At 33.8% G+C, this 25,184-nt stretch overlaps 3 protein-coding genes across 3 annotated transcripts; 1 reads left to right on the forward strand and 2 right to left on the reverse strand.

Moving 5' to 3' along the window:
- Window positions 1-813: 813 nt before the first annotated feature.
- On the reverse strand, window positions 814-3,018 carry LOC100249751 (peroxidase 55). Its single transcript, XM_002274095.4, has 3 exons — window positions 2,719-3,018; window positions 1,726-1,917; window positions 814-1,632 (listed from the first exon to the last, which is right to left on the reverse strand). Exons 1-3 carry the CDS (start codon window positions 2,959-2,961, stop codon window positions 1,057-1,059), a joined length of 1,011 nt encoding a protein of 336 aa, XP_002274131.2. The 5' UTR covers window positions 2,962-3,018; the 3' UTR covers window positions 814-1,056.
- A 3,593-nt stretch (window positions 3,019-6,611) lies between these two features.
- LOC100249687 (uncharacterized) lies at window positions 6,612-11,672 on the forward strand. Its single transcript, XM_002270518.4, has 4 exons — window positions 6,612-6,800; window positions 7,375-7,439; window positions 10,088-10,286; window positions 10,864-11,672. Exons 1-4 carry the CDS (start codon window positions 6,675-6,677, stop codon window positions 11,233-11,235), a joined length of 762 nt encoding a protein of 253 aa, XP_002270554.1. The 5' UTR covers window positions 6,612-6,674; the 3' UTR covers window positions 11,236-11,672.
- Window positions 11,673-17,817: 6,145 nt separating this feature from the next.
- Window positions 17,818-21,715, reverse strand: LOC100260093 (large ribosomal subunit protein bL27c). The gene is made up of 3 exons (XM_002270234.5): window positions 21,235-21,715; window positions 18,272-18,373; window positions 17,818-18,183 (listed from the first exon to the last, which is right to left on the reverse strand). Exons 1-3 carry the CDS (start codon window positions 21,511-21,513, stop codon window positions 18,004-18,006), a joined length of 561 nt encoding a protein of 186 aa, XP_002270270.1. The 5' UTR covers window positions 21,514-21,715; the 3' UTR covers window positions 17,818-18,003.
- Window positions 21,716-25,184: the final 3,469 nt, after the last annotated feature.

Genomic DNA, 25,184 nt, shown 5'->3' on the forward strand with positions numbered 1-25,184 from the left:
GCCGCTTCTCATCATCCTCGCCATCCCACGAGCTTCTTACTTTCAAAATTTCTCCTCGTAACTAGAATAGTATTCAGAAGGCTTAAGTACGCCGCTTGTCTGGGATGCATCTTTTTGATTTTTCAATTCAAACTGTTCCTTGAAGTGAAGAAACTATACTGATGGAGATGAAAAAACCTATAAATGAGGCAGCAAAGCTTGCCAGCTGTTTGTTTGATCGATAGTTCAATTTGTAGTTGTTTCCATCGGTTCTATAGATGGCGAGGTTAGGTAGGTGTTGCTTCCTTTTTTTTTCCTTGTTTAGACATGTGAAAATGACTTAATAAAAAAAAAAATCAAAAGTCTAAATGCCACGTAGTGTTCACATGGGAAATGCTCCATTTGATCCATATTACTTGGTTTTTTCAATGACATGTGAATGTGTATTTGACGAGAGAAGAGGGGTGGCTCTACTGGCTATGGTAAGTTGATCGCTAACCAGCCACACCAGACCCTCTTTCATCAGCATACTTAGTTTTTCGAATTACTCTTCATTTGTTTCTCTTTAATAGCCAAATTGGTTCAATTGTCTAAAAATGAATCAAATTCCAGATATGACTTGGCACAAAAATCACCTCAATTGATATCATTCCAGGGGATTCCCAAATGACTCTCTGTATTTCTTGATTTGCTTACATTATGAGAGTAGTTACAGAAATTAAGTTGTACAGTAAGCATCAACTGGTAGGTTATGATCATTATGACTCTCTAGGCTGTGAAAATCTAAACAACAGCATGTAAAATATTGTCTTCGAAATCTATTTACAGCCCAAATAAAAAAAGAAAATTGCAAATCTTCATTGTTGTAAGTCTTCTTATGAAAGAATATGAACATTACAAGGATGAAAAAACAAGGAGTTCACATACAGAGGCAATCAGAAAACAGAGTAAATGCAGGGGGCTATGGAAAAAAAATTGAACTGTCTTGACTATATTGACAAACTGTAGATAACATATCGGTAAGGCAAACTGGATAATGAGGAATTCCTTACAGAATTTGTTGCTGAGACATTGCCTTCATGAATTAAAGGCTGTGCAATCCTTCCTAATCTCTCCTTGGTCACCAGTTTTGACGCCAACTCTCCCAAGCTTCCTCATTGCGGTGATGAAAGCTCCATTGAACTCACCTGGGCTGTTGGCAAAATCAGTGACTGTAGGCTGAGATGAAGGGTCACTGAAGAGCGCCTCATCTGAAGTGAACAAACCCTTTCCTGCCACCAGATTCTGGTAATACTCATTGTCGAATGTTCGTGGGGTTACAGGATCCATGTCAATTGCTATGCTGGGATCCACATTCTGAGGGCAGCCCGACATTAGCTGCTTGGCGTAGTCTGAGTCTAGAGAAGGGTCCACCTGGGAGGATGAGGAGAATGAATATAGGCGGTTGGCAAAGCGGCTGCAGTGGGAGAAGCCTACAGTGTGTGCTCCAGACAATGCTATCATGTCAAGCTGGCTAAGGTTGTGTCTTGCAAACATGGAGTTGAGTTGGTCAAGATCAAAGGAGGGTTCTGGCAGGTTTCCTGCAACCCGAGATGCTTGAGAGATAAGGCCATCACGACGACCCAATTCTACACTGAATGAAGGGCCTCCAGCCTGAGAGTTTTCGGAATGAGTTTTTGGTTTAAAAAAGAAAAAGAAAAAAGGGAAACACTTTCAGTAACTGCTAATGAGGTCGTGCATCCTTACCAGGACTACAACATCTCTGGCAGCTAGAGCCAGAATATCAGCACAAGAGACTATCCCTGGGCATGCTGCTTCTACTGATTGCTTAGCTTTGATTACAGTGTCAAACCCGTCTCCTGCAAGCGAGAGATTATCATCTGAATCCTTCTCTGCATCCCCATTTGGTGATGAAATCAGGACTGAGGCATCACATCCCTGCAAAGATAATGTTTGAAATGTTTTTTCATATTTTGCTTAATTTCTGGTGTTGGGTGTTCCATTTTCAAATGTAAAATGAATCAATAGTTATGTTTGGTTCTAAGAATGATGAGAAAAGAGATAATTAAAAAAAATTGGAAGGTAAAAGAATGCAAATCCGATCCCCCAAATTTCTCCTTCCATGAATCTTCCTTCCTTGTTTGAATACCAACTTTGTTTGTCTCTCAAATAAGAAAATTTTAAAAATGTCTAAAATTTCTCTTAATTTCTATAATAATTAAATGGATTGTGCCTGACAAGAGAAAACAAAGGGGTTGAGATGTAGAGCTGACTGCAGCCATCTTGTCCAATTCAAAGGAGGAATCAATTTGCATTGAAACTTGGCGCCTTGTATAAAGAAACTCAAGGGTGTGTTTGTCCTTTACATTTAATGGCGTTGTGCCATTTTTCTTCACTGCACATCGAGTAACAATGAACTTGAGAATCTTAGTCTTTGAGCCAGTTGACTTTTTCTCAAGTTCTATTGACCAAATTGTGCAAGAGTTAGAGGCGGGTTTTTTTTTTCCGATGTGACCACATCTTCCATTGCAGAAAAACAAGATTCTTACTAGAAGGAACATCTCTCTTTTCTCCCTCATCTGCGCTTGCTCATTTGAGCACCCCATAATCACAATCCAAGGGACTTGTATATAGGAAAAAACACCAGCGTGAGACGTTTTCATCGGACGTGGACGATCACACCAATATACAAAACAAAGAATAAAAGAAAAAAACAGAAAAAGTTATTGCCCACAATACCTCAACAAAGCAGTCATGGAAAAACAGTCGAAGAGTAGCCGGGATTGTCGTGAACGTCTGACTAAACTTGGTGGAAACCTCTTGTTTCACTATAGCTTCCACGTTGGGACAGCTCGAACTGTAAAAGTTCTCCGCCAATTGTCCCTCTCCCTGCCCCACCATCAGCAGAACCATCACTAAACACAACCTCCTCCATGCCTGCATTTTTCTCATCTCCATCAACACACCTCTCTTCCTCTCCATGGTCCATTGCTGGCTATTATATACATATATATATAAAACTCAGATGAAGACAAGAAATGAGCGAGCCTAGCAACTTTGAATCGATCCTTTGTGTACTTGGTCTAAGCCTTTGGTTTACCATTGAAATTACCACAGTTGAACATGTAAAGAAAGTGAAATAAAGCTTTTTTATTACTGGGTTCATTTATAATATTGAGATAAATACAACTTTATCTAACACCTGAATAACTATGGCTCTTACATACAATTGCTTTTAGGATCAGAGAGTTGAAGTGTCTCTATCTTACGTCTCAAGTCCCCACACCATCCGAAGGTTACATACGAAAATTTCCACTTCCGCATGCGCGTGGTAGGGCATCGGTCATTGTCATCTTGGTCATCCCGCTGGCTTCTTATTTTCAAAGTTTCTCCTAACATATCATTCAGAAGGCATAAATTATATCAATGGAGATGATGTAACCTATAAATGTAGCAGGAAATTGCCAGTTGTTTGTTTGATTAATTGTTCAATTTCTAGTTGTTTCAATGGGTTCTACCAGATGGAGTTGAGGTTAGGTAGAGGCGCTCCCTTTCTTTTCTTGTTTAGACTAGACACGTGAAAACGACTAAGTAAAAAACTCGTTTGAGTAGTGCTCACATGGGAAATGCTTCATTTGAGCCGTAATAACTTGGTCTTTTTCAATGCTCTTGGTGGCACATAGATAACTGCCATAGCCAGAGAAGAGAAGTCGGGTGGTCCTTTTCCCTTCTAGCAACAGTAAGTTGACAATCATCCATACCCACACCAAACCCCTTTTTCATCATCCTATTCAGTTTCTCCGCCATAACCAAATTGGTGCAACTGCCCAAAGCCATAACATTGCTCTTTCACCAAACGTTCACCAAATGGTTCGAATTCCACATATGACTTGGTACAGACGGGATTAAGTTGGAAATATCAATGCAAACAGACCCTGATCGATATTCTTGACCTAGCAATTACATCGAGACACTATCTTAATAACCTACTCATTTTATTCTTATAGTAACGCCGCCCGACCGCCGTCCAATTTAAAATTCATAAGCTCCTGGCATCAGGGATAACTGATTACTTTTACTAAACACAAAAAAATATATACATTTTGTAGTATATCATATGCACCAAAGAAAAACATTAAAAATTAAATTTTTTTAATTAATTATACAGATGACATAAAAATTGTCAATGTAGAATTAACTCCCTCAAATTAAAAAAGACGAAATCGTGTGTAACATAAACCCGATCAAAGGCTCACAAATGGAAGTTGTAATTAATTGAAATTTATTTATTTGATGAGATAGATGTAATCATTATTCTAACAAGAGGAGTAGCCAGGAATTTGTCCCAGATGACAGACATTAAAAATTTATTTTAAAGACCAAATATAACAAAAATCATGATGTTCAAACCTATGGTAGGCTTGCTTCACTTGTCAGACATGCACATAGTCAACGTGGCTCTCTCCCGTATTTTATCTCTAAGGACTATCTCCGCGAGTCTTTTAAAAGTAGAGAAAATATTTTTAGGGAAAAGTGAGTTTTCTTCCTAATATAAAAATATATAATTTTTTTTTTAAATTAATATTATTTTTTTAATTTAAAAGAATTTAAAATATATGTAATTTTTTTATGAATCATCTAATTATTTCCTAATTTGCTCTTTTTACTTACCATGTTACCAACATTAATTGATAATTATAGTTCTTTAATATTTTTCGAGTGAATGACATTTTAAACATTATCTCGACAAGACTAGGCCACGATGACTATTCACAAAAACAAATCCGACCAAGGAACATCTTTCGAATTAGGGTTAAAAGTGTAAGTAGCTTTGTATGTGCCCTTTCTTATTGGTTTGAATACTTTAACACAAGACCATAATCAAAGGGTCAATGGGTATTCACGTCATTAACTCTATATTGATGAAACATTTTCCTTGACGGGAAATGAATGAAGTGGCTGAAAGGAGCGTTAAAGATTGATCTCCATGTAAATATTTTCCTTCCTTTTATTATTATTATAATTATATTATTATTATTTTATTTGTGATTTTTTTTATTACTCTTAATGTTCACACTTTTCAAATTACCTCACTTTTGCTATGTATTAGTTTTTTTGAGAGAAAAAATTTCAAATAATTATTGTCAAATTGATATTGATGACATGATAAATAAAATAAACATTTTAGGATATAATTAGAGAACTCATTAAAAATGCACATATTTCAAATTACTTTTAAATAATATTGATTTAAAATTTTTGAGATTTTTTTTTTCATATATTTTCATATTAATGAATCAAAACCCACTTTTCTCATTTTTTTTATGTACAAAATAATTATTTAGCCAACTTTAAATTTCCCCAATATTATCTCATATTTATTTAAGATTCCAAGCCTAAATTAAAATCACTATTGAAGATTTTGGAATATTAAAGTTAAAAACAATTGTTTTAATGTGAAACATTCTACTAAAATGCTTGGCTGGGTGTTTGCAAAAGGAGAATCAAGGGGTGAATTAAGAATTGCACTTACGTCATCAAATGAATAAAATTTCAATTTAATTTGTACCAAATTTCGTATACATTTCTCCAACTAGAGTGATCTTACTAAAATTCGTGTCCTTCAATAAGATTTTATTAATCTTTCCCTCAAAATTTCCGAAACCAAACTTACACTTAAGTTTATAAAAATTTCTATTCAATTTGATACACACGTCAACATTATTCGAACTTGGGCCTCATTTTCCTTTTTGGTCTGAAGTCTTAATAGGCTTCAAATGTTCATATACCATTTGCTTTTTTGAATTTATTTATTTATTTTTACTTCTTTTTTTTTTTAAATTTCTAGGCACTTATAGTAAAATAAGAATTCATTTATAGTAAAACAATAAAAGAATCAATGAAAATTTTGAATTCAATGTAATGTTTGGAAACTATTCTTAAAAGTAATTTTATATTATTTATAATAAAAAATTAATTTTAAAAACTGTTTGATAATTTTTATTTTTTGAAAATTTATTGTAAAATATGTTGTTTTTAAAAATAAATTTGAGGTGTCTTAAGTATATTTTTAGAATATTGAGAAATAATTAAAAAAATAGAGAATCCTTTCAAAACTTTTACATTTGTAAATAAATGTATAATAATTTCCTAGAACAATAAGATTGAGAATTTTTTTTTTATATATTTTATGTTTAAATAAAATTTTATGTTAAAAATAATTGAAAAATATTTTTATAAAATATTTTTAACAACCATTTAAAAATTTTATTTTTCGAAAATGTTTTTCAAAAACATTAACAAATAGCCTTTGAACCCAAAAGCAAAAAGGTCTGCAAATATTACATTAAAAACAAAAGATAATTGGGTAATTTGAAAATTTAACCCTTCAACTATTTTTTATCTTATTTTGATAAAAATATTCTCATTTTTTCTTTATAAATGTAAGTATTTTTTTAAAATATATATGTAATCAGAGACATACATATATAAAATGAGTTATTTTTCAAACAAAAATATGAAAGGGTTAAATAAAAAAATAATAGATTGGAAGTTTAAAAATCCACCCAAAAGCGGGGCCAAGCTCGTGTCACCTGAAGGCCCACATTCGACCTTTTGGCCCAAATTCAAATCCCCCCAAACTGCCTAAACCAATTCAAGCGTCTCTCTTACAGAAATCAGCAGGGACGTCAGACATGGAGGTGGTTATGGAAGAAAGCCAATTAGGGTTTCCGTACTGGAGCTCAGTTCGACGGAGATTCGGCCCAGAATCTCCTTTCTTTACTTCCGGAAACATTGAGAGAGAACTTCTCGCCAAACAGGTCCCTTTTCTTTTATTTTCCTTTTCTTTCTGGTTATTTTCGACTGTCTGTGACCTTTTAACTTTCTATTTTTAGTGTAAGTTTTGTAGAATGTGAAACTTATTTCTGATTCTGGTGTTTTGCACCTTGTATTATAACCTTTCGACTGATAAGATTATGCGAGTATTCGTGTGACTGTTTATACGTTTTTATGGTACTCGGATTGCTTAGTTAAGTTTCAATTAGGTTTTAAATTTTCTATTTCAGAATGGACATTTGAATTTCTCATAGAGCTCTTAAATTGGCCTGAAATACCTCTTTTATCTAGAGCTTTACTAGATTCCAATGTTTTTCATGGTGTATTTTATATGGAGGTGAAATTGGATTTCCATTCTCCGAATTTTATTTTTTCCAATTTTTTCTAATAATTTCTTGCAGTAGTTTGCCTTTATTGTGATTATTGTAGAGAGCATGCGTATTATTTTTTAATTTTTTATTTTTCTTCATGATTTCCTTTTATGCTATTCTGGAAAATTTTGCATGATGATGCTGAGAAAAGAATGCTTGATTAATTTTTTGTTCTAATTTTTCCTAGGTTGCATTGGACTTAACTGAAGATGAAAAGCAACATCTTCAGAATTTGGAAGATGAAGAAGGCAGGTATTAATAGATGTTATCTTCACTTTTGGCTTATTCTGTAATTTACTATAAGTACTGTTTGTGAAATTCTTCTTTCACTGTTAGAAGTACCTTGAACCGTCTATTAATGGTTGTGTCAGAAAGGGTGTCATAAACTTTCCTTATGTTTGGTTCTTGGAAAGTAATAAGGAAAGGAAAGGAAAAAATGCTAGTGAAAATGGTTTTCTCATGTTTGGGTACCATGAGAAAAGATCAAGGAAAAAAAAAACCAAAGAAAAGGGTTGGGGTGGTGGTGGTGTGCATTTTCCTTAACAAAAAGTGAGGAAAGTTAGTGGAAATTGCATTCTTTAGCAATTTAATTTTCTTTCCCTCAACTTTTCAATGGGCAATCAAATAAAAGAAAACTTTTATAATTTTTTCTTATATTTCTCTGCTCTATTTTTTTCATTAAAACTTTCCAGAAACAAAACATGGCCTTAGCTTATATGGTTAGAAGTCAAATTTAGCTGTAACAGTTATGATATTGAGAAGCTACAGACTGCTGATCTCGTGTGGTGGTTCCAAACATTTATTCATGTTATGGATTTGTTAAAGGTTGTGTTAAAAAATATTTCATGCTTCATAGGTGTTCTATCCTGTTTGTATTTCTGGAATCTAGCCACCTTTCATAAAATTCATTTTCATGTTAGTGAAAGATATTTCTTGTGCTTGTATATCTATTATTCCATCCATTGTTAGACAAAAGTGTATGACATACAGTATTCTGGTACTGTATTAATGGAATACTATAATCAAAATACCAACACTAGTTTGTTTAAGTATCTAACTCTTCTATCATGCTTCAATATTTTTTTCTCCCTTTTAACATCATTGCCTTTATTTCTTCTGGTCTCCTGTATCCCCTTGACATTTATGCTATTTTGGGATAAATTGAATGGTGGAAAGTGGTATAGGACTTGTTAGAATGTACCAAGATATTTGTGGAGACCTGAGCTCTCAAAACTTTCCTGAGGTTAGAAGGGAGTAAAGAGTTTAGAATCTTTCAAGTTTAAGCTTGATCCCTGATGATCATTAGGCTAATGAAAGAGAGGAACTCTGTTAATGGAATTTAAATTACTCAATCTTATCCCTGGAGGTGTCTTCCAAAAAGTCTCATGAGCAACAAACTGTGGCTGCTCAAGATGTAGACAGGTGGGCTTATCAAGCAGCATGCCTCCTCTTCAATGTTCTTAATCGCTTAAGTCATGTGAACTAATAACCCCAATATTTGTATATGCAGTGTCACTATATTGTGTCAACAATTCTTAAATTCGCCAAAAAAATAAAAATAAATTCAAATATCTATCTTTGGGTAATTTTGCATTATTAATAATAGGTCACTGGCCCTTTTCCTATTGGGTAATGAAGTCTCTAAGTAAAAATTGGGGACGTTACAGATGCTACCCTGTTGTTTGCAACATAGCCCCCCACCTCTCCCCCTCTCCCTCCCCCTCCACTCTTTTTTTTCCTTTCTTTTTCTTATGATACAATCAATATATGCCATTTGAGGATTTTCTGTAATTTTTAAGAGGGTTCAGGGTGTTGTATAAAGGGGCCTTCATAAATTGACTAAGCAGTCTGTATTTGCCAGACATCAGCATTGTAGTTAAATGTGATCTCTATTACTGGGGTGGGAACAAAGACATTCATATTTTACCTACTGCCCTTGACATTACAATGTGAGTGGCGTTTTAGTTCGGCAGGGACTTCATCTGGTTAGAACATCTATTTTGATTGTGAATCTTTTATAACATTCTCTCTCAAACTTGTTGCATGTATAAAAAGTGAGGATCTACATAAGATGGGACCTGAGGCCATATAGCTTTTAATATGGATGCCCCACTCCAAATATAGGATTTTGTGTTGTCTTTGATTTCCAGTGATCTGTATACTATAGCAAACATGTGATTTCATAACAATGATGGCAAAATTTATTATCACATACTTATCCTTCTATGAGGATACTTTGGCTTGACAGTGAAGGAGCATTTAGGTCAGATATTTATGGTGCCTATGTTGAGCAATGACTGTTTTCCAGATCTGAACATCTGTATTTGTTTTGTATTGTTCCAATGGGAAACTTTTTCAGAAGTTGATATGTTATCTATTATAGATTTTTAGATTAGTACTGCACATTCATGTGAGAAGGACTTGAGCTCCACTTATTAGATCTCCAATGTCAAACTCCAACCTGATAAGGGAGTTTCAAGCATTTACCCATGTTCATTCAGCAGGCATTTGTTTAGGTTCTTCAACATAATAGGTTTAGGGAGATGGGAAATCTGAGTGGAATGAGGCCTGGCATTCCTCATCTGTGACACTTGATCTGATATTTTTGTTTGACCCATAAAATAATATAAAATGCCCAGAATCCAGATATAATTTCACCAATTTATTTAGTGCTCTTCTCCTTGTGCCAAATTGATTTATGTTTCTGCACATGCAAAATGTGCCAAAAACTTGTCTCTTCTATGGAGTTAGAAAATGTAATTGTGGGGCAAAACAATTGATGGAGAGGTATTTTCTAAGCAACATGGAGATACATTTTCTCCCTGTTCTCCCTATTCACACACACACAAGAAAAGAAAGAAAAAAACAGAAACAACTCTAAACTTGCTCAATTTCTGTAGGGGCTTATTTTGTCCAATTGTTGGTTGTGGGGCACGCTTGACTTCTTTGGAAGGCTTTGAAGATCACTATAATGCACGACATACTGCATCTTGCTCGGTTTGCTCAAGAGTTTACCCAACATCCCGCCTGCTCAGCATACATGTGTCAGAAGCACATGATTCTTTCTTTCAGGCAAAAGTTGCTCGTGGTTATGCAATGGTATTTTTTGTTTATCCTCTATTATGTGAATTAATATTGATGTTATCATATGATGTTTGTTTTTAGCATTCTTGGTGATGGGTTAGCAAATTTATTTTTCTTTTCCACAGTTTCGTTTATTTTGAAGTGCATTCTTTCTGGATGGAAAAAAACTAAAGTGTCCAGCATGACCTTTCAAAATATTTTATGCTCTTCTTTTCCTCACTTTGTGGGTGCTTTGCTGGAATATTCTTATCCACAACCCACCTGACCCCCCACCACTCTCTCTAAGGATATAAAATAAATAAATAAATAAATAAATAAATAAAAAACCTAAACAAATGAGGATTATAAGAAGGATATGAGAGAATAGCTGGTGTTTATGGGGGGAAAAGACAGAATCAATTAAAGAATTTATGGAAGCTTTTGGTTGTTTTCTGGATGATATCTTAATGAATAGAGTTACAGGTCTTTAGATTGTCAGTATATGATCATAACTGGCAGAACAAGGAAAAACTTCTCAATTTTGTGCTCTTATTTTCTATTTTGTCTAAATCACTAGGTAAATTATAAACATCCATGTATGCTATGTGTTCAGTATGAATGCTTGGTCGAAGGCTGTGGTATGAAGCTTAAGAGCTATAAAAGTCGTCAGCAGCATCTGGTGGACAAACATAAATTCCCCACTTCCTTTGAGTTCTTTAAGAAGGGCCAGCCATCCAAGAAACGGAGGCAGAAACTCCAACGTAAACAAGCTGTTCACAAGAGGGAGGAGGCTTCAAGCACCATGGAAATAGAAGAAGAAACTATTAGTGGCCTTGTTTCAGCAGTCTCAAAATTAAGCACTTCAGACTCAACTCCTTCCTCTGTCAGCTTTGGCCGTCACCACACTCGTGGCTTCACATTTGTCCCTCGTGCTGTTCAGAATGAAAAAAGGCCAGACTCCACACAAGCAATTACTAAGAGATAGTCAGCATGCCTGCCAATCAAATTTGGATCCTCTATATAAGTGCCCTGTCTTCTCTTTGTACACGGAGAGTGCAACAAGCTCTCCAGCTTGTTTCAAAATTTCGGTTCTATGAATAGGTACATAAATTTATCAATTTTTGTCAGTGGCTTGGAACTGAGTACAGCTGGGCTGTTCGAATGATCTTCATTGCTGTTGAAGATGTATGCTCTCACTCTCAGAAACTTTCTATGCGAAAAGAAATCACATGCTGGGTACAGACCATTTGGAGAGGCTGATAGCTTGTGTAGGTTGTCATGCATGGAGTTTCCCTATGGCTTCTAAAAAAAGTCTCTAATCCTCCCTTTGTATTGTGATCAGGCTCCACGTACTTCTATGTGATGCTATAATGAATTAAGAAAGTTGAATGCATGAGGTGAAACTCCAATTTTGTACTTGAATCGAGGCCTATCTCTGGCTGGTTCCTGACATCTACCCTCCATAAAACTGAGCAGGGCATCCCAAATGTGAACAACCCCTTTCGAGGTGGACGAAGGCATCCAATCCTTTCAATAGACACCGATTCGGGCCTTCATGTAATAGTAGTGTAATTTTTTAAAATACAGCACCAAAAAATATAAAAAGACAGTCTTTGATGAGTTCTAAGGTAAAAAGTGAATTTATCTTTTGATAAGATGAATTCTTGTATTTTTGTATCTATTTAATTTTAAATAACTATTTCAATCTTCAACAAGTTTATGTCCAGTGCCAATGTGGTTGAAAGGAATATTTGGATAGAAGGACGAAATAATCTTCAATTTAAACAAAGAAGTCATCTTGAGCATGATTATCTGTGTTTTCTATAAAGTATTTTCCAATGGAAGGTGTTTTTTTGTCAATTCGAAATTATATTTGTAAGGGAAATTTTTAGCAAATAAGGCTTTAAGCCTCTAAACACGACGCCGTTTTGATTTACAATTCGTCAGGGGTATTTAGGTCAACAAAAGTCTAGAGTCCTCCGTCTTAGACTCGGTATTAAGGCTTTCCATTTTTGCATATATATTCTTCAGATTGATCGAAAATCCAAACCCTCTCTTTCTCGGATATCTAACCAATCTCTCGATCAGATAAGATCTAGAGCTGTTTCTGCCTGCAGAAAGCAATGGATGCCATCGATAACGTCTTCGATCCGATGAGGGAGTTCGCGAAGGACAGCGTCCGCCTCGTGAAGCGGTGCCACAAGCCCGATCGTAAAGGTATTTTCTCCTCTCTCCTCTCTCCTCTTGTGTTTCTCCTCAGATCTGTGAATTTTGAGTGCTTATTTGGTCGTTCGATATTGCTGCAGAATTCACCAAGGTCGCGTTCCGCACAGCCATAGGTTTCGTGGTGATGGGCTTCGTAGGGTTTTTCGTCAAGCTGATCTTCATCCCTATCAACAACATAATTGTCGGATCTGTCTAGGTATATTGTTAATTTTTTTTTTATTCTGCCTGCTAATTATCCTTGTTTATGGAGACTCGTTCTTTTAAAGCAAATTGTTTTTAGGGGTTTAAAATCAATTTCGATCCACACAAGAGTCATATCTCTCTCTCGTAATGGTTGTTATTGTCGTTAGTTAAGTTGAGATCATCTGTTTTCTTATTTTGGAGATCTATTTTGTGATAACCTAATAGATGAGCAATCAATCTGTAGTTAGTTTTCTGTTGTGCATGTGATTTTTATTCGGAGATGCGGTTTCTTCTAGTGTTTGAATAGAATTAGCATCTGTAAATCTGCTAAAAATCTGGTTGGTTGCCGAGATAACAGGGGGAAAGAAAATAAATAACTTTTTGAGTTGTTCTATGTCTTTTTTAATTAAAAGAACAAAAATGCTTTCTACAGTAAAAGAAGAAAAAGTATAATCCAATTTTCCTTTAACAAATAATTAACGAGTTAATCTGAGTTGATGTCTGCTGCTTGAGGAGTAGCATAATTTTGAATCAAACTTCTTTTAGAAAGCTAACTTTGTGGCCAACTGTATATTCCTGAATATGTGGTTCCTGGAAGATCATAGAAGGTTCCAAATGTGTTGAATAACAGAACCAAAAGACCTGGGTTACTAATTTCCTGTAGTCATGTGTGGAGGTCGTAGAATTTTGGAACTCTGTGGTGATTTGTCTATCATATGAAGTGAATCCATTCTTTGGGACAGATAAAATTAGTTTATTTGGTAATATGTATACCTTGGTTTCAAAGGTTTTGAGAGTTGATATTATCAAAAACTTATATTATCATTTTGGTGATGTAATTTCGTTTAACATTTTATGTTGGTGTTTTGTAGTTAATCTACTGGAATTATGTCTGTAAAGTGCAAAGTTGATGTGTGCATGTCATATAGAATTTTAGAACTGCATTGTTTGCATAGCATATGAAGTGAGTCCTTTCTATTAGTTTATTTGGTACCATGCATGCCCATAGTTTTAAAAGGCACGCTGTAACCACTCCCTAGCTATAGGGTCTCACTTGCCAAGACATGTGTCTTATTGAAGAGGTGCGTTTTGTCAATTTTACTCTTCCTTTTTAAACACGTTTGTTCTTGAAATTTCTAATTGTATGTTGAAATTTATATAATTTCATTGCTTTTTTTATTGCATACTTCTTTTAAATGTTTGGAATCTTAAATTTTTTATTATTTGGATTAGATTTTGAATCATTTCTTATAAAATTAATATGCATCTCAAGTGGCATTTCACTTCACTTAGGTGGTGTTTGTGTTTTTAGCTTTTTGCTGAAAGCAATTTGTTTTCAGAATTTAAATTGTTTGTTTTTCTACTTTTTCATTTCTTATTATAAACTTTTTACTAAATAGAAAAAGCAAAAATATTTAACTTTTTCTAAATAAAAAAAATAACATATTGGTTTTTCTTTACTTTTTAATACTTAATAGAAATAAAATACTACAAAAACAAACAACCTAATATTTAACACTATTAAGCATTAAGGTTCTATTTAGAATTAAGTAAAAAAACAAACACCACCTTAGGCATGCACCTTGTGGTGCGCTTTGCACTTAAGCTGTAGGAGACTTTTGTGCCTTAAGTGTGCCTTGCGCCTTTTAAAAAGTATGTGTATGCCATGGTTTCAAAGGTTTTGATGGATGGTATTGTCAAAAACCTATGGTACCATTTTGGTGATGTGACTTGTTTTAATGAATTTTATTGGTGTTTGCAGTTAACCTACTGGAATATATGTTCCTTGGTGTAAAATTGGAAACTAAATGGAATTCATTTCATGGACTAACTCATGATAGTTTATATTTGGACGAGGATGTTATGTAGTTTGTTATAATACTAAAGCATAATCAAATACAATTATGAGTTTCTACCTGTGTAACTAACTTAGGTTCTTTCACTATATTTTCTTTCTCACAAGTGCTTCTTTCTGCTAAAGATCCTTTTGGCTCTTTGTTGGATTTGGAAAGAATGAAGGGGACGAAAGTGGGAAAAAGATGAAAATTACTCAAAAAAGAATTATTCTATCTTGGTCACATTTAGCATTTTCTTCCCCTTTCCCTTCCTTTATCCTAATCTGTTTTTAATAAGCACACCAAAAATATTATAGAAAGAGAATAGGTGGTACAAAAGGGAAAGGGCAGAGCTTGCTGAAGTACACGGAAGTATAGAAAGTGAACCAAGTGAAAAGACCAAAGAAAAGAGGGCAATTTAAGGAAAAACAACACCTACCCACAACTACTTAGTTTCTAACCAATCAACAAAATTGATCAAAGACAAGAGTATTCACTTCTATATGATGCCCAACATAATCCAAATAGTACTGTATAAAACACCTTCCCTTATCCTTTTCTGCAATCCATATGAAACCTTAAATCATTATTTTTCTGAATCTTTTGGCACTGCCTTTTCCCTTGATACCATCTTATTGTTTGAAAAAACTTTGAAAGCATAATTTGCAGATCTTTTTTTCAAGCCTACACAGGGTGCAATTCATTGGAACAAAGGGGAAGAATAGTCTGTTCTATTATCGAGAATGCTTATCCTGTTGTATGGTTAATAATCACCTTTTTAATCTTTTGATCAGAGAACTGAGTTACTCACATTACTTGGGTTTTGTCATTAGAAATACTGACATGGTGTCCAGCAGTGCTATTAAATAAAAAATCTGAAAACTGTGAACTCTATTAATTATTCTCTCAAAAGGCAAGTCATATATATATATATTATAATAGGCACCGAGAAATAGGGATAGAATGTAGTACAAAACTTTAGTAGTTGTTTTAGAGATATATATTAACAGGCTCCAAGCAAAATGGGGTGTAACCCTAGGACATAACATTATTAATTGTTGAAAACTTTTCCTGAATTTGCAAAACTGGAAAAACTGATTGGTACCATCTGAAATTTAGGTTTTCCAATAGGTAGAAATTGAAGTCTTAAATTTAATTTAGAAATTAGCCCACATGGTTATGATGACATTCTTGTTCTTTTGGTGTATTAGTGTATTACCTCAATATATACCATTTCACTCTATAGATAAAGCTCTTAAAATATGATAAGTGAAATAGCTAAAAAGAAACAATATTAAAAACCATGTAAATGGAAAGCAGCCAAAGTTGAAAGATTCAAGACTGTTCAGTCATATATAATCTCCATAGTAGGGTTGATCAAATGTAATTTTTTATTTCAGGATTAGTATTTACTCCCACAGCAATTGTATTTGAGTTTTAGGACACATGCTACATCATGCAAGGTTGATAAAATCTATCTTTTCTGCGTTATCAGAGTGCTGTATGCTAAGTTTCATTTGCCATCTTTAAATTTAAAACATCTATCTTCTTCTCCAAGTTATCTGATAAAAGCCTTAGGCAATTTCAAGCTATCTGATAAAACCATAGACAATTTCCATTGCTATCTTAAAATTCAATAGAGGTTGTAAAACATTAAATCAAATCTGGGTCAAAGAAACTATTTAAATTTTGAATATGTAGTCAAACTTTTGTCAATGTATGTTTTCTTAATTATTTTATGAAATATGCATTTTTATGTGATGCATATGGTGAATTTTTGCTCCACCTATTGGTTGTCCAATTAAGTTTTAGATAATACATTCAACAGAACAAGGTAGGCTGTCGATTGCATAAGCAAAATGAAGCAGGTTATTGAGGTGATTATCGGTTGGTTTTTTTCCCTTTTTATGGTGGTGGTTGTTGCTGTTGCATAATATATAAAACATTGACTGATATAATGTCTTGACTGATGGAATTTTAACTAAAACTGCAGGCCTCTAAGGAATGGTGGAAATTGTCTGGAGTGCGAAATGCTTACACAGGATAAAATTACTTTAAGCTTTTTAGGTTCTTCTTTGACATGTAAACTATCGGGAAACAAGCAGATTGGTGGATGTTAAAATTTCTGAGTTGCATTGAGCTCTTCTATGTTGGAGACATACCTGTTGGTTTGTTATTCATTTTGATAGTACTCGAGGTTGAATGAATTCACGAGGCCACTGTAACCAGTTGGTTATTTTGCTAAACATTAATTTTCTTTATTTTTTGTTTATTTTTTCATCTATTATGAAGACGTGAATGAGTTTAGACTTGCAAACAAATCAGGTCTCAGTATATCCTACTCTTGGCGTGAGCTTCAGTGGGAAATAGTTGGCTTAGAATCCACATCATCAACGCATGCTGTAGATGAGGCCTGCAACTTTTGCCAGGCATAAAAATTTTCAGTCATAACAAACTGGAAACGCCAAAATCATGCTAAACTGAACTGGGCTAGCTAGGTCCTATTAGCAAACCGTCCACTTAATGGAGTTTAGGATGGAATACTTCCCTATGAATTTGATAATCCGTATGAACCTTCTTCATATGAGCCTATCCTGAATACGGAGAGGGGAATAAATGTGACTTGGCCTGGAAAGGGGTTGGGGAGGTTCGTGAGGGAGTAAACCCATGCCATTGGACCCCTGATGAGTTTGCCGAAATTGACCCTCAGGTCCAAACTGTTACCCTGCTGTATTACTGGGGTCATTGGGTTACCAAAAATTTGAAAAACGGGGCGGTCAAATTCCTATATCCCCTCTAAGGGGGAGGGGGGTAAGAAAGTTTGAGAGGATGGAGCGTAGTGGTTTTGGAAGGAGAAGGGCTTTGGAAGGTAGGTGAATCACAGCCTCTCCGTGGGATATATGACCTCAACCAGGTCTGGACCGAGTTGCAATCCTAGAGACCATTTTTAAAAAAGGGGTAGGAATGGATAACTAACCTACGGATATGGAAGGACGCATCTTCAGATTAGCTTAAAAAAAGGATGCGTCTTAGGATTAGCTTTAAAAGAAGAAAGAGCCATGCTTCTCTTCGACATGAAAAAGCCTTCCAGTCTGGGGTCTTGAGTGAAAAGGACAACACCTAATCCCAATCTAAAAATACAAGAATCTTGTACAGAGCATAAGGGATGAAAGAGTACCACAAACTCTACTTTTGTGTCTCGTAAACCTCAAGAAAAAACTGGTTGCAATCGCCTGCCTTACGTGCAGAGAAAACTGCTCTCTCAAAAACCCCCCAGTTTAAAGCCCCAATTTTTATTTCAGACATGCATTAGGACATATTGATTCCCATAAACTCAAGCCAAATATTGAAAGGCCTTCAGTAGGCAATTTTTACAGTAGTAAAGCTCAAAATTCACATTAAGATTTTTGAAAAGATAATGCACAAAAAATATAAAAGGAAAACTTGCACAGCAAACCTGGCTTCAACATCACTTGCACTTTTAATGAAGATTCCCACGATAAAAGGAATCAACAAATTGGATTTCCATCAGTAGCTTCATTTGCTGATGCCAGTACAAGCTGGGGTTGAGGGACAATGCCTTCTTTTCTGGCTTTCTTGCGTTCACGCTGCATTCTGAAGTATTCTCTCTTCTTTGCTCTGCAACTGTTGGGGTTTTCAGGCTGTAAAACACATGGGTAAACGCTTATCTGCCAATCAGATAGAGATAACCATCAGTGTCAACCCTGTTTTTAACCGACGCACAAACTTTTGAAGATTCTGGACTTAAAAATTGACCTTTTTCCTATCAGGCCCAAACTTCTCAAATTTGACTAATCCATCAATCAAGGAAAAGATGGTGTGGTCCTTGCCCAGCCCCACATTCTTCCCTGGGTGGAACTGAAACGCCATGACAAATACATTCAGAGATAGCTAGAAGATATAACATGTACTCATGAGAAACATCAATTATTAGTCCAGTACCAGTGGCCACAATAAAGGAATTTAAGACTCATTATATTATGATATCGTAAACTATTGTGCAGGTAAGACAGAAAAGCAATTCAGGCATTGTAGCTAGCAAGCAGACAAACACAAGAATTTCTGACAGTAATGCTTCAAACCTTCACAGATACAGGAGATGATGCTCTTCCCATGCACCTGAGGGAACTGATAGGGTAGAAAGAGATAATAAAGTTTAACTAGGGTCAACACACTAATATGCTACACATGCACAAAACTACTGGAAAGGGTTGGGATTTGAATTAATGTACCTCCCTGTTTTCAAGCACCTGGATCAACTTAGATACAAATGCAAGGTATCAAATAAACCAACCCAGGTCGCCATGGAAATGATGGGGAACAGGCTGAATGGTTTTAGCTTTTGAAAAGATGAGCTTGTTGCACAGTATGTGATGGTTCTGGTGTGTGGATTTTGAACAATCTTAGTCATGAGCAAAATAAAGGGGAAAAAAATGAGTATGTTCATAATTGCATAGAAAGGCATAAAACAAATGAATGAAGGCCTCATTCTAATGATGTAGTACCCCATAACCAACCCCCCCATTTGAGTGGGTGGATAAAGAGCTAAACACTTCCATGCACACAGACACCCCTTACAGAATGTGTTTAATATGTAGGTGTCCCTAGCAAGAACACTTGAAATCAAGCTAAAAGCCAATCACTAGGGCCCACATGGCATGGCAAAGTTTACACGACTTTATGGAGGAACTTGTGTTCACCCACATGTTCTTGACTACAAATGATAGTCTTGAAACATACATTCAAGCCTGGGCCATGGCTCCACTAGGACCTATATGATCACCCAATTTACAGATTGCATATAGAAATACATATGCTCAATCTCTCAAGTATATAATCTGAACAATTTGCAGTATATATAAAAAAAAATAAAAATAAACTTTATTTAAATAGAGAAAAAAAAATCAACACTATTTCCCCACATATCAAGTCTAAATAAAATGGAAAAAAAATAAGAATATTAAGTTGTAGTTAGTTAGGAGGTAATGGTGATCATGATCTAAATTGTTTAAGATGCAAATCAACCAAAATAAGCAAGACATCATTATACAAGTTGTGCATAGACACACAAGTGAATAATGAAAGCTCAACACATCAAATGAACATCAACATTTCTAATATGCAAGAGCAATATAGGCTTAGGGAACAAGAAATCCTCAATCCTCCTCCTAATGGATCACAACCTTGTTTCTTGTTTCTACTCGTACTACAAGTTCATTGACAACATATTGGTGTTCCATATTGTGAATCACATGTTTGATGACTACATTTGCAACGATGTTATTCATTTCCATTCTTCTTTTAAATAAGCATCACCATACTTAAACCCATTCCTTTGCAAGTCTCAGTCCATGAAGTTGGCTTGAAAAACTGAGTTAGCCAAACTTCAATCTCTCTCCTAAAGCTCTAGTTTCAGTTTTGGATTTGCCCATTTTCATTTTAGACAAATCTTCCTTTTTTTTTTTCCTAATAACATTATTTTCCTACAGTCTGTTTGTCCACAGGTTTCCTTGGAGCGATCAACTTCATTTACTTTTGAATACCAGTCTTCATCATGTGATCTCAAAGCATGGCCCCCACTCTTCTTTAACATCTCTAACTAATATGTTACAATGCATTGTTCAAGATATTTGAAACTCAATAAAACATTAATTCCACTCCATTAGAATAAAAACCCTGACAAGTAGATCAGTTGCAAATGTGCATCATGTTAAAAAATAGAACGAATAATTTGCATAAATCTGCCTACAAACATCACTGTAAAATATAAATTATTTAGAATATTTGACTTTATCATAAAGCAACCACCATAATCTCCACAAAAACAAAACTAGATTTCAAATTTTACAAGTTGTCTTACATTTGCAAATAACAACAATCTTCCATTCCATAATCAGTAATTAGCAAAACAGAAAAATTCACTACTCAAAACTGTTAAACTTCTGTTTGGTAGAAGGGAAGAATGATTTAAAGAAAGGAAAAGAAATTTTAAGTTTGCAGATTTCTTTTATATCTCCCCAAAAAACGAAGAACTCACTTTATCTAAGCCAAATTATATTAGACATGTTGATGGAGGGAACATAAAAGTTTGTAAGCATCTAGTCAATTAGTAGAACAATGAGAGCCATTCACAAACATTCACAAAGACAGAGACCTTCTCAATTCACAAGATAATTTCACTTAAAAGTTTAAAACATCACAGAAAACACACCACTGGTATTGAATGTTATGTAGCCTATATAGTTCAGAACGACTTAAAACATTTATAAGATAGTTGTTGCCTACTAGCTAATGGTTTATTTTGCTCTTTGTTTCGAATGATCTTATACTCGTCGAGCTTCCTTTCCAATTGCCATACGATGAATCAAAGCTTGTTTTTCTGATTTCTCTCACAATCAATTAATCTTGTTTTCCAATTCTTCTCTCTTCTACTATTGACACAGTAATTAAGACAAGCCTGCATAGATAAACTGGATTCCTAACAATCAATGTGGATCCAATTATGAGACTAATCTAGGATAACTGTATACTTGAAAAACTTGAAGGAAAAAAAAAGAAAAGAAAAGAATATCAGTCTCTGGAAATGAAATTTACATGCTAGTCAGTAAGAAACTGACCAAAACAAAGCAAAACCTAGAAAATGGAAACAAAGATTACCTTCTGAAAACGAATTGAACCTCTAATTTGAGTAGTCATGATTCATTCACAATAATTCATACCTTGGTACCTCGCTGCCGGACGATGATTGCGCCGGGCTTCGCGACCTGATCGCCGTAAATCTTGACGCCAAGCCTTTGCCCTCTGGAATCCCGACCGTTCTTTGTACTTCCAGCTCCTTTCTTGTGCGCAGACTCAATCGTGAGTGGCAACGATTTGAGTGGAAATGAAACACATAACTTGGAACTACCAGTAATGGAACCCAAATCTCCTCTCAAGAAGGAAGAGGTAGAGCTTAGAGAGAGTCCTTTGAAAGCTCCTACAAGGTTCAAACTCGCCATTGTTATTCTTCTGCAAAATTAACTGCTGGAAGATGGAGGGAGAGAGGCCTTGAAAAAAAACCTTATCTTCAAAACAACTCTCCTCCCCCTTTGTGAATTGCGAGAAAATTTTGTTGGGCTTGGGCTTGGCCTTCACCTGAATTTGGGTTTGGGTTTTCGAGTGTGACTCGTAATATCAGTAAACAGAGTTTTGGGCCAAAATTTCACCTTTCCAAAATAATTTTTGGATTATTTGATTAAAAATGACGAAATAATTGCAAATTTACAAATATAACCCTCCACATATTTTAGCTAATAAATTAATAACCTATTTTTGGCAAAAATACCTCTTATTTTTTTAAAAAAGAAAATAAGAATTTAAACCATATTTGAGGTATTTTGTTAAAGGAACAACATGACATCTACGACATCATAAAAAAAAGCTAGAAGCAACAAATGTTTGAAAGAGTGTCTAGATCTGCTATTTTTGGCCACAGTCAAGAAACCAACGAATAAATATTCAAAATATATATTTTATACACGTATATATATGGTATATAGGTCAAGAGGATATAAAGGACAATTCTCTATCCCGTGGCGGCGAGTTGTCACGCGCAAAATATGTGGCTGAGACGTTAGCCGAAATGGTCCAGGTACTTTGAACTTCATCTCTTTTATTAAAGAAACAACTTCCAAATTGGTGTAGACAGACGAGATTTTGAGGCCGATAATGACCATTCTCTTATAGTCATGTTTCAAGCCGCCTCGATTATTGTGCAATAATGTCTCATTTTGGAATTTGGAGGCTCGACTCCTACTGCCGGTGCGGAATGTTAAAGGACGGATCTTCGATGAATCAACTTATCCTTCGAAGTGAAAAAAAAAAAAATTACTTAAAAATTGTGTTTGATAGTAATAATTTTAAATTAATTAACACTAAATATTATCTAACATTTGTTGAAATTCCCGGGTTTATGTTTGTTTTTTTACTTGATTCTAAATATAATTTTAATATTTAACAGTTTTAAATATTAAATTGTTTGTTATTATAATATTTTATTTTTATCAAACATTAAAAAATAAAAAATAAAATCAACATAATATTTTTTTTGTTGAGCAAAAAATTTATAATAAGTCATAAAAAGGTAAAAAAAAAAAAAATGATTTAAAGTCTAAAAATAAAATGCTTTCAACAAAATGTTAAAAAAAAATAAACATCCTTTAATAAACAAGATTTGCTAAAAACTTAGAAAAACACATTTAATAAATTTTAAAGTTTTTAATTTTTTATTATATCTTTATTCTTTTACAAGATCAAAATTTTTACTATTAAATTTTTTTTATATTAAAATTTACCTCAAAATTGTTATTATTAATTATTAACATAATATAATTAAAATTCTAAAAAGTTTAATTTTGTTCATTTGTGGATACTATATTAATTCAAATTATGCTTTAATTGATTTTGGTTGAAATTTAATTTTTTTTATAAATAAAATATTTTCTCTTAAATTTTTTAATATAATAAAAATAAATTATATTTACTTGATTTATAAAATCATATTTTTGTTAGATAATTATTAAAAAAAATTACTTATTTTGAACTAGTTATGTATATAAGATTTCTTTCTTTCTTTTTGGAAAATTGAGATAAGATATAAACAAATGAAAATATTTGAAAAAATACTATTGATTTTTCATTTTTTTAATCTAAAATATTAAAATGCATTTTATTTCATATAAGAGAATAATTAATATTTTTAATACAATACCTAAAATACCCTTATTTTAAATATTTTTTAAAATTTCAAAATAATTGGGATTAGTGTTCTATACATAAAAAAAAATTATATGTTTTTATATCAAGGATATGTTTGGTCCTGCCAGTAGCCCAATCTCAGGTCCAACTTGGTGAAGTATGAAGCTTTTGACAGTCTATCAAATAGCTCGACAGCCAAGTTGGACCTGAGATCGGGCTACTAGCAGGTGCGAATTGCAGCAGGAGATGAGGGGAAGACCACTTGTGTAACTCGGTATGGATCATACGAGTTTCTGGTAATGCCCTTTGGACTGACTAATGTCCCTACTTTTATGAGGAAAAGAAAAGTGAAAAGAAAGAAAAACTAAAAGAAAATATAAAATAGATTTAAACCCAATAAATTATTTTTATATGCTTCTTCAAATTTATTTGACTTATTTCCCACTATTATATAAAGATTAAATAATTTAAAAATATATAAAATCTTTACAAATTTTAATTATATATATATATATATATATATATTGTATTTTTTTACCATAAAACCAAATATGAGAAAACTATTTTTCTTAACATTTTTTTATTTCCTTAATACTTTTCATGAACAAAACATAACCTAAATTAATTGTCTCATTAATTTATCATATTTACTATATTCCCTCGTTCTTTAAGAGATCTCATCAATACAAATAATGAAGTATAAAAAAAAATTAATTTCTCAATATTATCATTAATATAAATGTGAAAAAATAAGAATTCATTGTTTAATTTAATTCAGTCATAATCACGTTTTATATCTTATGATCTCATTATTCTCATTGCGCTTTCGTACAAATACCCATTTGTACCCAACATGCTTTACATCTTCAGGTGTTTGGGTTATAGGTCCAAAAACTTCTCGCTTTGTTAATGAGTTTAACTCTGCCTGCATAGCTTTTTTCCATTTTGGCCAATCATTTCTATGTTGGCATTATTCCACATTTCATGGTTCAATATCTTCATCATTTCTTATGATATTGGAGGCCACTTGGAAAGCAAAAATATTGTTAATAACAATATTATTTTGATCTCATTTTTCTCCCGTGTGTACATAACTTACTGAGATTTCACAATTTTTAGGCATTTGTGCCTTTTTAAGGGTTTCTCATTCAATATGTGCCTCTTTAAAAGCTTTTTGTTCAATATGTGCCTTTTCAGGGGCTTTCTACATTATTTGTGCCTTTTATGGGGCTATAGATTTATCAATTTTAAACTAATTAGTCATTTTGATGGCCTCTTTTAGAGTGTCGAGTTTTTCATGGGTTTGCTTCTTCTGAAGAGTTACATCATTTGAGCCAACAAGTCTACCACGCTTTAGGTGTATCTTAGATTCATTTATTAATTATCCTACAAGGACATCAATTCATGTTGGAGTATTTGCAGTCAAGATATATGACTTTGTCACTTTCTTTGTATCAATGAATGCATCTGGTAATTGATTTGCAAGATTTTGCAAATAAATGATTCTTTGAACTTCTAGTTCACATTGATTTGTACAAGGATTAAGATAGGTCATAGTAGATACCTTCCAACTAATTTCTTACCGTTCTTTAGGAATTGACTTCTCTCCCCCTAATAATGGGAAAACACTCTCATTAAAATGACAATCCGCAAACCAGGCTGTAAAAACATTGTATGTAAAAGGTTTAAGATATCTTTTCATAAATCCCAAGTCTTCGTTGGGGACTCATTTTAGTGCATTATGTAGGTACAATTGGTACATATACTGCACAACCAAAGATTCGTGAGTCAGAGATATTTGGTTGTTTTCCAAGCACAAGTTGTGAATGAGAGTATTCATGGAAAGTTGTAGGTTGAATATGGATTAAAGTTGCAGCATGCATAATAGCATGTCCCCAGGCGGTTTTAGGTAATTTAGTATTCATTAGTAATG

The sequence above is a fragment of the Vitis vinifera genome, chromosome 14 (genome assembly GCF_030704535.1).
Source record: "Vitis vinifera cultivar Pinot Noir 40024 chromosome 14, ASM3070453v1".
Taxonomy (NCBI): Eukaryota; Viridiplantae; Streptophyta; class Magnoliopsida; order Vitales; family Vitaceae; genus Vitis; species Vitis vinifera.